The following is a 17,670-nucleotide window of genomic DNA, read 5'->3' as shown; positions in this document are numbered from 1 at the left end:
TGCACCTGAACGTCACCTGGTAGGCTACTGCTTCAGGTTCCGCCCTCTACACGCCCAGATTCAACCATAAATGGTCAACGCAAAGCACCTCATCAATGTTAACGTGCGTTAAAAATGCCCCAGCTGATCGTTTTTTCATCGTGGCCATGCGGCAACCACGGAGAAAAACCAAAGAGAGACGTTTATTAAATGAGAAAACCAGAGGTGAAAGGCCAAATGTTGCCCACATTTCAAAATTAAACATGATCGCTGTTTTCAACGTCAGATGACAGCCGTGCTCCTGCTGAAATTTCTCTGATCGATATTCAGAGAAGGTGGGAGGGAGAGGAGGAATGAGAGGTTTTCCCACGACAGGTCCCCCTCCGTAGCCTCGTGAGACCATCCTGATCTCGCGAGCTTTCAAGGTTTCACTCGCAGATCAGTCTGGATACTCTCCGTTAAAGAAAATTTGGAGCCGTTCACCAAACGAACGTCCAATCAGCGTTGGCTTTGAGGCGGGTTGAGGTGTGACGCAACGGGAAGCGCGTCAGTTCAGTCTAAAGAACATGGCGGCTTCAGCCGATGAAACTAGCGTTAGCGTGGCTATCGAGCAAGTTTTATCGGAATTACAGAGTATTTCTTTGCTGAGCTAACGAGCCTTTACCTGCAGCAGCAAGAGTAGCTTGGCTTGTGGTTGTGTTTTCGTCGTCGCTCTGTTACGAGCGACGACGAATCTGATTGGTTAATTTGGCCCGTCTATCACCAACATAGGCCAATCACCTAACCAGTATTTTCGCCCCTTCCCAAAGTTACTTCAACGGAAGGTTTCCAGATGGATATGCGGAGCAAATCTATCTGGCGGAGTCAGGTAACCCCCTCCGTCCCCCGAAAAAATATTTAACAAAAAAAGAAAAATTAACCCTCTAAAAAAACCATTTTAGGAAGCGGGTGGACGCTGAATTCTACATGGGTGCGCGCACCTTCTCTGCGCTCTGTGGGCTGGAGATGCATTTGAGCACCCGGAGGCGACTGTAGCCACTTTCCCCTGTAGGTTATAGCAAAATGCAATGCTCGGAGTCTAAAGCGCTGTACTGGCCAGTTATCATCATTGACCAGGAAATCTTTGATCTCTGAAACCGCGTTTCCTCCTAATTCTCACTCTAAGGTCTTCCAACAGTGCCAATGCATCCACCGCGTGTCTTTCACCATTCACAGCAACTAATTGTCGCACACCTTGTCACAGTAATCTTGCAATCTATGGAACACGTCACCCTGGGGATAATCAACGAGATGAATGTGATGGTGGAAAACCCTGATAAAATGTTGTGTGGACGTTTATATAACATTTAAGCTGGCTCATGGGTATTTTTTAAAGGTATTTATTTAATACATGCATCCTTCGAATGCTTATGATAAAGTTGGTCTGATATGGAGTGAAATTAAACGTCTGAGAGGAATCGTGAGTCAGATTGGCTGCAACTCACCACTTTACCAGCTGCGTCGCCAATGTCCCCCGTCTCTAAAATGAGCGTACGCATCGGTCAGAGGTGTCCTGAGGACCGCACGTTTTCCCGTCAAGTGTTATAAATCCGAACTTTTGCGTGGAAAGTGGTGCACGCACGTTTCAGGCACCTTCTTGTGCGTACGCAGGCTTTGCAAATGAGACCCAGGGGCTGTAGAGCTGGGGCGAGGGAACCCCACCACAAACCTGTCCTGGTCAATAAACAGAAGACAATGGATGAATGGATGTTAAAATGCCAACTATGAAAATAAATTAAATATGGGGAAAATATTTTATTTCCCTTTAAATGAAATTTATTTCTTTCCTTTTCAAAGCTGAACCATTAATGCCAGATTATTGAAAGAAAATATACTATAAAATGCACTCAAACATGCGGTTAAGACATTTTATTGACTAATATTTACTCCTGCATCATTTGCACTCTGCTCATTGCGCCATTGCAATATTGTCTCAATCTGTCCTCTTATTTATTGTGTGTTGATATTTGTCTATATCTATACTGCAGACTGTTTTTATTACTGCATTAGCGTGTTTGTTACTGTTATTGTATAGCGCATCGTGAGCATTGTACAATCCAGAGTCAAATTCCTCGTACATGTGCAAATACCTTACAAATAAAGCTGATTCTGGTCTGATGACATGCACTTACATTTCATTATATTTCCTCACCTAAAGCAGAGAAACCCAAATATATGGCAAGTAGTTTTAAAAAATGTGGATATGCATTGTTGGGATGTGAGTAGCCATGAAGATGCAGTGACAAGCAGAAATAGATGTAATGTAAATATAGGCTATACTTATCTATTCCAACAGTGCCTTATTATCTTTATGAGTCCATTGCTTTCATGTTCCAGTAGCCATCAGTGTCCTGGTTCCTCAACCAGACAAGTTTCTCTGTTGTCTGTCTGTCTATATCTATATCTATATCTATATCTATCTATCTATCTATCTATCTATCTATCTATCTATCTATCTATCTATCTATCTATCTATCTATCTATCTATCTATCTATCTATCTATCTATCTATCTATCTATCTATCTATCTATCTATCTATCTATCTATCTATCTATCTATATATATATATATATATATATATATATATATATATAGAGAGAGAGAGAGAGAGAGAAACAAAGAAATAAATACAGAGAAATATATATATATATATCTATATATATATATATATATCTCTCTCTCTCTCTCTCTCTCTCTCTCTCTCTCTCTCTCTCTCTCTATATATATATATATATATATATATATATATATATATATATATATATATATCAGTAGTATATCAGTAGTGACTGCAATTAGTAATGTCCTAGAAATTATATAAATTGAGCCATTTGCTTCTAAATAATCCTAATTCCTTGTAGTGCACATATGTTGCCAGGAGAAGGCAATGTTTCACTAAGAACAAAGTGATTTCTAGTCTACCCATAGATCCAACGGGAGATTTCACTTGTCTTTTAAAACAGCTAAGGAAAATATGAATAAACATGGTTTATATCTGTAGCGAACTTCAGAGAAAACTTTTCTCTGTTTTAATATTTACTTGTATAAAGAAAAAAAGGGACATTTTAACAACAGAAGAGAATTACCACATCAAGAAAAGTACTACTTTTAAAAGTAGTAGTTTTCAGATGTAATTTTTGATAGAGCCTCTTAGGTTTGTATAGTGTTAAAATAATACCTGCTCCGTGCAGCTATTGTACTTCTCAGTGCCACGACGAGTTTAGAGAGCCACAAGTTGACACAAGCATTAGAAATAAGACTTCCAGGAGTCTTGTATTTGAGCAGAGTGTACAAATGAAGAGATTACTGTATCACAACAGTTGACATAAATAATAACCGCTTGTTATAATAACTGTTTTTTTTTTATCTAATTAGAAATGTAAACCATGACACTAAACCTTAAATCAATCATCATCGTCTGTTCATTTAAGTTTCCCTTTCAGTTCTTTGTCAAACCAGTCATTGTACTCTAAAAAGCATGAAGACTGTTCGGCAATATGTTGCAGACAGCTGCTTGATAATACAAACACCAAGGGAAATTGTTTATCTGTGGTGGGGTTGTTGCTCTAAAAGTTTGCAATGTCAGCTGTTACTGAAGTCCTGTGCAAGTCCGAGTGCATGCATGCATGGCCCAAGATGCGTGGTGGAAAATTAAACAGCCTCCAAAACATAATCGCCTATATGTTTGGAGCTGTGTGTTATCTTTGTATTTTGGAAAAGGGGTCTTTCTTGACTTAAAGGAAAAGGGAGCAATCACCCTTTTTACTCTCCTTGGTGGAAGCTTTGGAGACAACGGGGAGCTGCAATCATCTTTCCTATAGATCATCCTGACGTACATGGCTGGAGTAAAAACTTCCAACCTTTCATCTGGTTAGTGTAGCTACGGACACTGAGAGCCATCGGCTTTCAAAAAATAAACAGGAAAGGTTAAAGTTGAAAGCTTTTAAGCTTTGGAGTCAATGTTTCTCGCTTGCAGCAGACAGGCCTTGCTGTAAATCCATTCAGTGTAATTATAGATCACTGTGTCTGAGAGACTTTGTCCTCTCGAGAAGAGTCAAGACCAAAGTGATCTGCTCCTGTCTTAAACCATTCCAGTTTGAAAAAATGTATGAAGCTTCTATGTTCTTTAATATAGTTTAATTTTTGAGACCTCTTTATTTATTATGTGCTTTAAAAGGCTGTAGCTGAAAAAAACCCAAAACTTTCTCATTACTTTTCGTAATTACCAAGGCCGGTAAGTTTCTCAAAGTCAGAATTTAATGTTGTCTCATGGGATGGAGAACAGCAGGGATACAGGCTCTGGAAAAGGTCTGGTCTGATCTACCCTCCTCCATTCTGACTAGACAAAACTATTCAGTCCATTGTATACCAGCGTTTTTTATTTTTTTTTAAATACAAGATGTCACACCACAGTTGTGTCTGCTGGAAAGCTCCCAGGTCCCAGCGAGAGAAAAAAACAATCACAGTAAACATAACCAGCTCTGCAGCTGCACAGGGTGTCGGTGTTTTTTTGTCAGGTCCTGCAGAGATTACAAGAAGAAACTTCTCTCAAACTGTTAATGCAACAAGGTCTATATGCTCTGTTCTCAGCACATGTTTCCCACAGAGCCATCAGCGCCTCCATCCTTCATTTCCTGGATAAACAATCCCTCTTTGTAACCCGTCCAACCATTCTGTGCAAGACTAATGTCAGTTTCAGTGCTCATAAATTAGGGCTTATACAAACAGCTATGATGCTTTCTAGATTTCCTAACATTGAGTGCATTTTTTTTATTTACCAGCAGTGCTTTAAGTGGGCCGGTACTCACCGGTATGCACACAGTACGGTCACTTTTGAATTTTACCCCTCAGCGTAGCAGGACTTTTTCCGGGTTTTCCCAGCAGTCTGTACCTCCTGCCCTGACCCCGACCTCTTCATGGTTCACAGCTTGTAGCCCATGTTGATTAAAAGATATGCATGTATCGGCTCAAAAGAAACGTGGTGCTGTAGGTGTTTCGGACGAGAAAGGAGAAGTGGAGGAAAATGATCATGGCTGTGATGTAGACCTGGCTCCAAAAGGGCCCTTGTTTCCTCAAAATGAAGAAGCAAATGAAGTACAAGGAACGACATGCAACAGCAGGGAGTGTAATACAGAACTAGCACTCATTGTCAATAAGACTCTGTTTTCACATGTTGTATTTGTTTGATGCAAGCCCATAAAATCTTTAAAGGGGAAACTGACCCATGTGATCATGACAAGATATTTGTTTTCCCGAGCAAGATTCATTAGGAAAATCCTCAAAGTCAGCAGGACTTCTCTATATTATTTTACAATAACAGACTTTTGCTGTTCAGAAATAGTATTGCTAAAGCGTCATGGGTTTTTAGATACCAGGCCTAATACTGAGAAGAACTATGCTAATTTCAATTTTAAGTCTCTAAGGGACTTATCACTTCTTTATGATTTCAAGGATATTTTATATGTTAATTTCTATTTGTTCATAGTTATTTTTTCATTTTCAGTGGTCACACCATGAGACTTGAAGTAAAAAAAAAGTGGCTTCATGACACTTTGAAGTTGGCTCATGTAGATTTGCTCTAGAACTGCTTTTGTTCTTTACAATTTCTGTACAATAAAATAAATGCACTATAGCTCGATTGAGCTATATAAAAATTTTACCCATTTTTCATTCCCATACTTTTTATGAAATTAAGGGGAATACTTGCACTTGTTTTTCTCCACTTAAGGCACTGATTACTAGGATTAATTGCAATGCATGTATTTGACATCGAAACTGCCTGCATGATTGAATTGACTATTTTTGTCGAGTGCATTGAGATATGTGTTGTGAATTGGCGTTATATAAATATACTGAATTGAATTGAATTATTTTAATGCTGTAGAAGTCTTCTTTGGCCTTGGGCCCTTTCAGAATTATACCAAATTAAGACACCAGACTGTGTTCTTCCTTGCACTCTAATAAAAAAATAAATCCTTTTTAGAGCAATTCAGTGAATGCAGAGTTGTGTCTTCAAACCAAATATTAACATTAGGTGTTGTTCAATTCATTTATTTTAACTTGAGATAAAAAACAAAACATATACCATATACAAGATTTTTTTAATCAAAAAATATTACTTCAGTATTAGGTAAACAAATCACAGTTTATTTACATCCATCCATCCATTTTCTGACCCACTTAATCCCTCATGGGGTGGCGGGCAGTTTATTTACAATGATTCTATTAATGTATTTGATTACAAAGGAAGCTCAATGTGTGGACATCTCTTCTGACCTTTTGTATTGAAAATAGAAACACTGGAAAAAAAAAAGCTTTACACATAAACATGTTGATCGATGTCTAAAGACAAAACGTGATCAAGGCTGAAAGCAATGAATTTCCTTATTTACAGAAATAGCTTTTTACAGTTAATAGTTTGTTTAGAGAATATTTCCTTTTTCTGTTGTCCGTCCACTTCCTGGCACATAGGTGTGCCACATCAGTTCCTGACTGTCCCAAGTATTACCTGGAACTTCTTCCTTCGGAAAACAAACATTGTTGTTACGGCTCAAAGCTTCCTTGATGAACAGGATGGTTAGGGTTTAACTTTCTGCCTGCAAGAAAGAAATGGTTATATGATTTAAGGAGGGTCCCCTTATTAAGATGATCTGAGCACATTGAAACTGACATCCATTTCTAATGTAATGATAATAAAATAGGAATATGGATCCAGCTTTATGCACGAGGCAATGATTGCGACTTACAGGAAATGCTACTGTAATAAAGTACAATTTCTCTGTAATCATACGCTTCTCAATCTATGAGTAAACATGAATAAGTAACTGATGAAAAGCTGGAGCTGCCATCTGGCTGAGTCTAAGGTGACAAATAGGTAACCTGTTGTGAGACTTTTCTCAGCCTGCAGGACCAAATGCCTGTCGTCAACTCAGCCCTGCTTTAATGGCGGTCCTTTAAATCCATCTCTGTTCTCAAACTGACCGTAGATCTTAAAACCATACAAATATCTATCTATCTATCTATCTATCTATCTATCTATCTATCTATCTATCTATCTATCTATCTATCTATCTATCTATCTATCTATCTATCTATCTATCTATCTATCTATCTATCTAGTCGAGCTATCTATCTATTCTATCTATTCTATCTATCTATCTATCTATCTATCTATCTATCTATCTATCTATCTATCTATCTATCTATCTACCTACCTACCTACCTACCTACCTACCTACCTACCTACCTACCTACCTACCTATCTGTCTTAGATCCACCACAACCGACGGGAGGTTGGAACTTCTGAAGCTTGAATGTTTAAATGACATTGAAAGTTGCTTTAAAATGCATTAGTTTAAATGTGTTTAACACGAAACCAGGTTAATAATGCTTTTATGGTTTTTACAGTTATTTCTCAAACAGAGTTGTTATTCAGTTAAACTAGACCCAAAATGTCACATTAACCATAGTTTTAAAAAAAAAAATCATGGTCTATTATGTTTTTTTTTAAATAAAAAATCTGGCATTTTGGCAGTGGTGTAAACTCTTTAGAGAACCACTTTATTTTGTTTAGAAGCACAAGAGCACGCTCACCTTGCACGTCTGTTCTCCAGCACTCTTATCACCCATGGAGCATCTGGATCCAAGCAAACCTTTTGCCTGCTCTTCTTCAGAGTGGCACTGCAGGATCAAAGACAGACCAGAGATGTCTAACAGTGCATGGAACCCTGCCAGGACTGCTACATTACAAAATCTATATAACGCCGCCGATTGCTCAAGCAACTGTATAGAACTGCTTTCCCAGAAGGACTCACATTATTTGCATTTCTGCACAGTGGGAGGCTGCAGGGTACACCTCCAACACTGCAATGTGACGGCCGATGGGCTTTCTTTCCTTGGTTATGCAAACACAGCGCTGATTCACCCCTTGATCCCCCACAATGCTACCTGAGGTTTTAAAAGTTTTAGTCAGTATCTTTAAACAAGAAGAAAAAAAAAAAACAGACACTGATACAATCTAACAGACACTCACCTTCATGTAGGGTCAGAAAAACCAGGATGGCCACAATAGTGCCTGGAGACATATCTGTCTTGAGAATGAGCTGAAAAGTTTCAGAGCTAATACCTGCTGCAGTTGACTGGAAAACGAAAAGCTCGGCTGTTCCCCTTTTCAGCTATAAACGGTGTTGCAAGACTGCTCTGCAGATACTTGTTCACGTTTTATATGTGCCTCCTCCGCTCCTCTGGGGGGAGTTATTCTTCCCCCCCCCCCCCCCCCCCTCCTGCAGGTCGCACAAGAGCCAAAAGTAATCACTTTATCATGCTTCCTTGGAAGTCCAGTATGATCCCAAAAGTCATTTTACGTTGAACTCTCTCATGACTTTCTCAGTTTTCAGCTCAAGCTGTGTGCTCACCAGTCTGTGGTTGAGTTGAACATTTCTACAGCAAAATTCAAACGAAGCAGGGGTAGTTTTAAATGCAACTAAATGTGATTTTTTTCCCCCCCGAAAAATAAATCGTTTTCCTATTTGAACCAAGTAATCGTTGTTGCATGTTAGTGGGGATTAATCCGGAACAGATCGGCATCGAAACACAGGCCGCTTTCTCTGTTCCTGTGCAGCTGCGTTGCAACATACCACGTCTTGGTCTGGGATTGGACAGATCCATCTTTTCTTCTTCTAAATATTGTCTTGTTTAAACTGCATGTGAACCCAAGCTGTTGTTGTCCAGGCATCTATCCACTTTACCGGCTCCTGCATACATTATCTGTGCCTATCTTAACAGCAGTGGGTCATGATTACCCAGCGATGCCTGTCCTGACATGACTGTTGATGTTCCGACATGTGGAATGCGCTCTGCGGCACCCCCGCGGCCCCATCATGGCCTGAATTCATGTCTGACATACGTTTGGGGGGGGTGAAGGTGTGTAGATTCCACATCCTATCTCCTATTCTATGTGTTCATACAAAAAAATTTTCCAGAAATTCCCACGAGCTGACTGACTTTCACACTCTTTTTGGCAGACTCTCACTTCCCCATGTGTAAATGATTTATATTAACCCCAGCGCCGCCCATGCTATGGTCGACCGTAAGCTACTGTAAACATACTGCGCTACCCTGACACTCCAACGGCATACTTGCAGCGTTGCACGTGCACGAAAACACACGCACAAGTTGGTGATTCATTCCTGATTTTCCCAGCTTTTGTTTGGACACACATCTCAGGCTCTGTATTCATTGGCAGTATTCATTTTATGTGACAAAGCAGCGATAAGAGACTTTGAAAGGCAGTTCGCTGGTGGGGAGAGAGAGAGACGCTTAAATGTGTGCTGCGTTCGTCCCCAACATCCTGTAGTCTACTCATGCAGTGTCTTTAAAAAGTACCCTTTTGAACCCTCTTACATGTTTTTCAGATGAACAGAGAACCTCCTACAGGTTTACTGGTATTTTAAGGGACAGAGCAAAACAAAGTAAAGCACTACTGTTAAGCAGAAGGAACATCATGAATGGCTTTTTTTTTTTTCTTTTACATTTTTGTAGAATAAATCTGAAAAGTGTCTTCATGATGCTGTATGATCACTAATAGTCTTTATTAAACTTCTCAGATCTTCACATATGGTTCTGAACAGTGTTGTATAGTAACAAAGTATAAATACTTCACTACTGTACTTAAGTATATTTTGGAGTACTTTATACTTTCCTCGAGTATACATTTTTTTGATAACTTTCACTTTTACTTCACTATATTTTCGAACTTAATTGCATACTTTTACTCTGATACATTTTCAATGTTTGGTTTAGTTACTCATTACATAAAAGAGAGAGACGCACGCAATTTGTATAGCACCGACCTTACTTGAAGAAGAAAAACTGAAAGCTTACAAAAAGGTTGTATTTTCTGTCTAAACTTGGTCTAAATATCTCCTGCACTTGGTTGTATATATTATTTTAAGTGAATTTGACCTTCAAAGTTTACCAAAATGTAAAAAATGTCTTTCAAACTGCATTTGCTTTGTTTTATTTTTTACTTTTTATTACATTACTTGAGTACATCTATTTTTACAGTAATTTTCATACTTAAGCACAAGACATTTCAGAAACTTTAAGACTTTTACTCAAGTAAAATTTCAGTCAGTGACTTGGACTTTTACCAAAGTCATATTTTGGAGAGATACCTATACTTTTACTTGACACCTAGATTTCAGTACTTTATACAACACTGGTTCTGAAAGGGTTCTGAAAACAAATGCACAGCATATTTCATTCATAAAAACGTAGAAAAAAACAGCATTGTTTTCTTCCCACTTCGCAGTGTAACATTATTTTAAGTGGGTCTATCTCATTAAATGTGAAGAAGTTCAAAGGGCATGTATATAGAGAGTTCAAAGCTCTCTGTATAAGGCTTTGCAATATCTCACTCCTTTGGCAACATTAGCCCGATTGCACAAGACAGAATGTCTGTCATCAGTGAGATTTCTTTGACGCGTAGCTATTTTACAAGATAATGAATAGGTAAATCTCAGTGCTTCACGTCCAGTGGGCATAAACGAAAATGTTTAATTGGACATGCCAAGTTTGTATCAAGAACATCATGAATACTAGACGCAGCATGAATGCTCTTGACTATAATCCCATGCTTACTTACAAATCTCACTAAATCAGCAAAAAAATGAGCTGGTTTGGCCAAGTTGAATTAAAAGAAAATACGTTGCGCACAGCACTGTGGGATCCGGGAAAAAAAAACACACACACACAATAGGCCTGGGAAAGATTTGTTACAGAGGGCCATCTTGATTTACTTACATAATAAACTGGAGGAAAAGCACCGGAACTGAGACATTGGCTAAGCATGCTGCCAGGAAAGATAATACACTATCAAGTTTCAAAGATAAAGTCAAAGTCATTGTTTCGCCTGCATGCAAGCGTGCAGATGTGTCAAGACCTGACCTGCATTGTAATAGGAAAATCAACTGAGAGACATATCTATTGAATGTCAGAAGAAACTCAGATGAATGAAGTTTTTAGGGTTTTTATTATGTTTGTTTTTGAAACTTCATTTCTTCTATTCTTAGGACAATTATCCTTTTCTTTACTAGACTCAACTGATCTGCAGTTCTCCTTTTTTAACAGCTTCAGTGAGTTTCAGTTTTTCCATGAAAATCAGTAACAAATGGACATGGTTGCATGTGTGCCTATAAGACCTTTGGCCACATTACAGTATCGGGTCTCCCCACCAAATCATTAAACTCAGTGGTTACCATAGCATCTATTGCCACAGGTGTATAAAATCTAGGATCAAGGTCTGGGGACTGCTTTTGCAAACCTTTATGACACAATGGGTAGCTTTTAGGAGATCTTTGAATTCCAGCGTGGTACTGTGATAGGATGCCACCTGTGCAATAAATCCTGCTAAAAACCTTCCTCTCTATTAAATATTAAGCAGCCAACTGTTAGCGGTGTTCTAACTGTGTGGAAGTCAACAGTGTCTCAGTCACAAAGTGGTGGCGCCATGGAAAATCATAAAGCACAATCAGCGGCTGTTAAGGAACTCAGCGCAAAGAGGTCGCCGAGTTTCTGCAGAGTCAACAGCTACAGATCCCCAAAAGTCACATGGCCTTCAGATTAGCACTAGAGCAGTGCATAGAAAGCTACATGGAAGAGGATTTAGCGGCCAATCAGCTGCATTCAAGCCTTTCGTCACAAGGTGATGCCGTGGTGTACACAGTTGTACACGACTGTGCACTAGTGTACAAAGGATGGCCCGTAAAGACATGGGGAAGTGAGTTTGATGATGAGAAAATGTTTTGGCCATGCACAGAATCTTGACTTCAATCTGCCAGTCCACCTTTGGTAAAAATGAGAGTGTAGACCGAGAGCCAGGCTTTCTTGTCCAACATCAGTGTCTTACCTCACGAATGCGCTTCTGGGAGGATCGTCAAAAACTGCAGTAAAACATATTCCTATGTCTCCTGAAAAGTGTTTCCACAAAGGTTGAAGGTGTTATAGCCGCTAATGCGTGTGAAGGCAGACAAGTGAGAACTTTTTGGCAGCGGTGTATTTCCTGATATATTGTGAGAAAAGACAGACATGCTGCTGCCAGGAGCTAACCCTTTTTCTCACCAGAGGACTTGCTTCTGATCCCTATTTTTAAAATCTTTAGCCAGACGTCATCTGGCTGAAGATTACCATCGAGATCCCCTCTCTACGAGCATCATCACATTTTCACAGAGCTTTGGTGGAGAGCGCACTGGCATGTTACATCACAGCGTGTTGCTCCGGCTGCAAAAAGGCAAACAATTGTTGTAAAAGAAACTATTTGCCTCCTTACAGATTTCTTCTGTTTGTTTTTGGGTTTTTTAATGTTTCATTACACTTACATATTTCGGATCAACAAAATTTATATCAAACAAAGAGAACTTGAGAAAATACAAAATGATGATTTCACGTATAAAGGAAATAAACTCTCCAAACCCAGCGTGCGAATCTTTAATTGACGACTTGTTAAAACATAAAATAACTGATTAATTCCATTCTTGGAACGCTAGGACTGTCAGACAGGAAAAGTGAAGAAATCGCTTACTGAACCTAGAAGATCCTCAAAGTCATTACATCAAGGCTCGGTTTAAAGACTTCCAAGAACAAATGAGAAAAAGTAAACGACACCTGCAGTTTGAGCCTGTCAGTGTTATGATTGTGGTCTGTGTGTTTGTGGCTGAGTGAGCCCCCCTGCTCCCATACCACTTCTGCCGGTGGGCGTGGCAGAGCAGCGACAGGCAACGCAGGTAATGATTAACCTGACAACAGCCAGCTGCATGTATCGCTCCGCCTAGCTCCACTCACATACATCTGGGACATGGCTCATTGAAAGTGATTTCCCCAACCAAGTTTTTGGTCTGGCCAATCAGGACACAGGGCGGGTGTTTCATGGATGTGACGTAGTGGAGAAGTGACCGTGAGATTCCAACAACAATGGCGGCTCGCATCGAGGAAGCAAGTGTTAGCATTGATGCTGCTATTTCTTCCGTGTTGTCCAATCTATCTGATATTGTTTCATTAAAAGAACATCAGAGAACGGCTCTGAAGGCTTTTGTTGGTGGAAACCATGTTTTCGCCCTTCTCCCGACCGGATTTGGCAAGTTTTGTTTTCCGGGGCGCGTACGCGGACGCGCAACGCGGACGCGCAACGCGGACGCGCCCTGGAGCGGTTAGCGGCTAGCGCTAACCATATTGGGAGGCCTTTAGTCCTCGACGCGGTCGGCCCGGGATCGACTCCGACCCGCGGCGCTTTGCCGCCTGTCTTCCCCCCTCTTCCTGTCAGCTCACTGTCAATAAAAGGTGTGCCACTACAGTGTTTCCCGCAGGAATTTGCTTATGCGAGGCGGACCGACTCGCGGAGCGGGGGGGGGGGACGACACGTTTTCCGCGGCCGCCTCGCCAAGATAGCGCTGCGGGAAACCCTGCACTAGAGCCGCAAACACATAAAAAAAAAAAAAAAAAAAAGGGTTTTTTTTCCGGCGTCGGTCTCATCAGCGTCACAGGTTAGCTTCGGTGTGAGTGGTTGAAATAGCACGTCGATAAAGATGACAGACAAGTGGCTTATCCAATCATATGCAAGGAGTTTTGATAAGGCCCAGCCTCCAGTAAAGGCAATTGCTATGGAGAGGTCCCAGATGTATGTGAGTGGAGCTAGGCGGAGCGATACATGCATCTGGCTGTTGTCAGGTTAGGTAATGATTACCTGCCTGCTGCCTTTTCTAGGAGCTGCCAGGCGGTCACGTTTTGCCTGATGGTTCCATGTTGTTGGTCATTTTAACCCTCTCTGCACCAGCCTTCTCTGTCAAAAATGGAAGACCTGATTTGCAGTTTTTTCGCCCGTGGCATCTACTTACCTCCCTCATTCACCGTTCTCGTTTAGGATAATGGATGCAGAGTAAAGAAGCTCCTGTTTAGCATGTCTAACACGTTTTTTAATCACATCTTGAGCAATTTCATTAATATTACAAGAGGCTTTAACCTCTTGCTTGCTTGTGTGTAGGGGTAATCAAGGGATTTACCCAGCTTGCATAATGCTGTAATGCTGCCATTTCCTCTTACTTCCTCTGTGGTGGTGTGTGGCTGTCAGAACTGACTTCCCCATGTTTTCTGTGTGTGTGTGTGCGTGTGTGTAAAGATGATTTTCCCAACATATGCATGGCCCAGTCCCTGCAGGATTTGATGCGGTTTTAGGATCAGGGGTTAGGTTTAGGACTAAAGTGTCAAATAGGTTTAGAGTCAATATTATGCCAGAAATCAATGGAAAATAAACAGAAGTCAATGCAAAATCCTTTTTACGATAGCAGAACCTCATGTGTATGTGTGAGAGAATATCTTCAAAGAAGCTGTGATAGCTATGTGGTAATATATAATTTTAAAAAGGTTCTGTGCTAAATATATGTATGCAACGTGCTATCGACCTAAAGGGGTTTTAGAGTTACATTTTAAAAATTGACGTTGAAAAATCCCCCCTAGAGTTGAAATAAAGAAAAAGTGAAAATGGGCATGTTTCCTTACTACACCTCATGCTGGTCACATGCCACTTTTATCTCATCACAGTAGTGTCCGCCGCAGAAGACAAATGAAAACTCAAAAAAACGTTCCAGTTCCCATGACATGTTCCGTTTTTAACCATATCTGTTTTTCATTTCCATCTGATAAAATCAAAGATGACCATAAAAGGAGATGGTGGATAAAACAGTCTTTTCCTTTTTGTTTCACGTTTATTTAATTCCCATTTATAAGAAATTAAGACGTAAACACACACCAGGAATGAACACATACAGTTTTATGCCAGTGTATCTATACCCAATGAAGTCATTTAAAGTGGGCCACACTGAGTATACAAACTTTAGTTCAGTTGTATTTTACGGTTTTCCATTTTTTCCTGCAAATGAAATTCTGAAAAGTGTGGGATGCATTTGTATTTAGCCTCCTCTTAAAGATAGAGCTGCAATTTTTCCAGAAGTTTCCCCAAATCCCTTTTTGAATAACTGCGCATGCACAAGACTGTCTTAGTAAGTAAGTAAGTAAGTAAACTTTATTTATATAGCACCTTTCACAGGATAAAAACAGCAAAGTGCTTCGCAATAAAAACAACTATAAAACAACACAAACTAAAAATATAAAATGATAAAACAGCATAAATGCAACATCATAGCATAAAACTAGTTAAAAACATCTTAAAAGCCAGTCGGAACAAGTGGGTCTTCAACTGCTTCTTAAAACAATCAACAGAGTCAAGACAGTGTAAAGATAAAATCAAGGCATTCCACAATCTGGGGGCGGCAGCTCTAAAACGCCGATCCCATCTGGTCCTGAAATTAGTTTGTTGAACCATTAACAATCTTTGGCTTGAGGAACTATGAGAAGGGGAATATGGTCGTAAAAGGTTGGTAATATAAGTTGGAGCTTGGCCTAACCTGACGAGCCAGATGAATTTCGTTCCGCTTAGCTCCACCTAGCTTCACTCACATCCTTCTGGGACCTCTTCTATAGAGAGTGATTTCTTCAACCAATTTGATTGTCCAGCCAATCAGGATGCAGGGCTAGAGTTTCATAGATGTGACGTAGTGGAGAAGCGATCGTGAGACTGTTTTGATTCAGACAACAATGGCGGCTCGCATCGAGGAAGCAAGCGTTAACATTGATCCTGCTATTTCTTCCGTGTTGTCCAATCTACCTAATTTTGTTTCATTAAATAACATCAGAGAACGCCTCTGAAGGCTTTTGTTGGCTGTTCTGTTTAGTTTTTTCCTGCGTCGCTCTCACAGCGTCACGGGTTGGCTTCGGTGTGAGTGGTTGAAATAGCACGTCGATAAAGATGACAGAGAAGTGGCTTATTCAATGATATGCAAGGATCTTTGATAAGGTCCAGCCTTCTGAAACGCCATTCCTATGGATCTGTTCCAGATGGATGAGTGAAGCTAGGCGGAGCGAAATACATTTGGCTTGGGTCAGGTTAAGCTTGGCCATGCATGGCTCTAAGAGTAAAGAATAACATTTTAAAATAAATTCTAATATGTACTTGTAGCCAATGTAAAGAGAATAAACCTGGGGTAATGAGAAAAATGTCTTTTTCTTGTGTTGGTTAAAAGTCTTGCAGCAGCATTCTGCACTATCTGCAGGCGGCCCAGATCTTTCTTAGTCAAACTGTAATAGTTTGAGTCTCTGCCAATGTTTAGTTTTCTGTTTTGGGTTCTTTCCTGTTTGATTTCTGTTATTGTTATTGTTCTGTCTCTGGTTTGTTTTTGAGTTCTGCTAGGATCTCGGCACCGATGCCTGGTCTGATTAATCACTCTGCACACCTGCTCAGCTCCACACCACCTGCAATCATTTCTCACTGGTTTCACCTGTTTCCACCTCCATATAAACTGTGTTCAGACCAGTCATCAGTGCCAGGTCATCTTTCCGCGCACTTGGAGATTGCGTGACCCCGTTGTTGTTTTATAGCTTGCTGTTCATCGACTCTAGACAGTTTGTTTGCTGCCGTCTGTTTTTGGCTCGACGGTCATTTTTAGTTTTCAGCCTGTCTTTACATTCTGTTAATAAAAAGCCTTTTTCAGAACCTCTGCTTGTCTGGCTGAACCCTGGGTCCCACGTCTTGAACCATTACACAAACATATGAAAAGGCTGTTACAATAGTCAAGACGAGATGAAATAAAAGCATGAGTAATCATCTCTAGTTCAGCCTTTGACACCAAAGTTCAAAGCTTACCATGTCTTACCTCTGACCAGTCGCTGCCATTCGGACCTAAAAGCAGGGATTGGTCAGTTGTTACAGGCCAGCAGCTCGCACGGAGATCTATTTTTTTAACCTCCTTTTTCTGAATACATAATGTATTGACTACTTTCAGGATTGAGGGAGAATTTCACTCAGTATAACAAAAAGTGTTTCTGAGCAGGATTTCCTCTAATACTTTGTAGAACCACCTTTTGCTGAAGTTACATCTGCAAGTCTTGTTTTGTTTGACTCTACCAGCTTTGGACATCTACAGACAAACTCTTCTTTGCGAAATAGCACAAGATCAGAAGATTGGTGAGGGTCTGTAAGAAGCAAAGTTCACGTTTTGGAACAGATGCTGGGTTGGATTAAAGTTTAGACAGATTTTCCTCCAGGACCGAGTTGTGTTAAGCTCAGTTCAAGTCTAATCTGCCTCTTTGTCACTACTGAAGAAAATAATCTTACTGCACAATGCTGCCACCACTCGTTTTCTGGCACATTAACTACTTTAATGGAAGTTTTAGTTTAATTTGACCAGAGGGACTTCTTCAACATGTTGGCTCCGTCTTCTACGTGGTTGGTAACAAAGCGCAAATGGGACTTCTCACAGCTTTCATTCACTGTTGCCTCTCTTCCACTAAGGTCAGCTTTGTGGTGTGCATCGCTAATAGTCTGCGCTGCGCATCTCTTCAGCTCCTTCTTGGCTGCCTCTCGAATTAATGCTCTCCTTGCCAGGGCGGTCAGGTTTATAGGAGAGTGGTCGTTGAAATGCTCAAAGTTTGGCATGTTGTTTATGTAAGAACACCCCCATGCTTTGAGTTTCTCCAAAATCTTCTCACTGACCTATCTGCTGTGTTCCTTGGTCTTGATGCTGCTGCTTGTTCACTAATGTTCT

The 17,670-nt window shown here is 40.3% G+C and overlaps 1 protein-coding gene across 2 annotated transcripts; it reads right to left on the bottom strand.

Annotated features, from left to right (window-relative positions):
* Positions 1 to 6,145: 6,145 nt before the first annotated feature.
* On the bottom strand, positions 6,146 to 8,242 carry LOC118563120 (C-X-C motif chemokine 5-like). Of its 2 annotated transcripts, none has more exons than XM_036136917.1 (4): positions 8,052 to 8,242; positions 7,834 to 7,966; positions 7,613 to 7,699; positions 6,146 to 6,540 (listed from the first exon to the last, which is right to left on the bottom strand). In XM_036136917.1, the coding sequence occupies exons 1-4, from the start codon at positions 8,101 to 8,103 to the stop codon at positions 6,501 to 6,503; spliced, it is 312 nt and encodes a 103-aa protein (XP_035992810.1). In that variant the 5' UTR covers positions 8,104 to 8,242; the 3' UTR covers positions 6,146 to 6,500. The 2 variants fall into 2 exon arrangements, with proteins under 2 accessions (XP_035992810.1, XP_035992811.1); XM_036136918.1 differs by having other exon boundaries at positions 6,146 to 6,615; positions 8,052 to 8,236.
* Positions 8,243 to 17,670: the final 9,428 nt, after the last annotated feature.

Source organism: Fundulus heteroclitus, chromosome 5, assembly GCF_011125445.2.
Source record: "Fundulus heteroclitus isolate FHET01 chromosome 5, MU-UCD_Fhet_4.1, whole genome shotgun sequence".
Lineage (NCBI taxonomy): Eukaryota > Metazoa > Chordata > Actinopteri > Cyprinodontiformes > Fundulidae > Fundulus > Fundulus heteroclitus.
The sequence above is the reverse complement of the archived record's forward strand: the minus strand, read 5'-3'. Positions and strand labels throughout refer to the sequence as shown.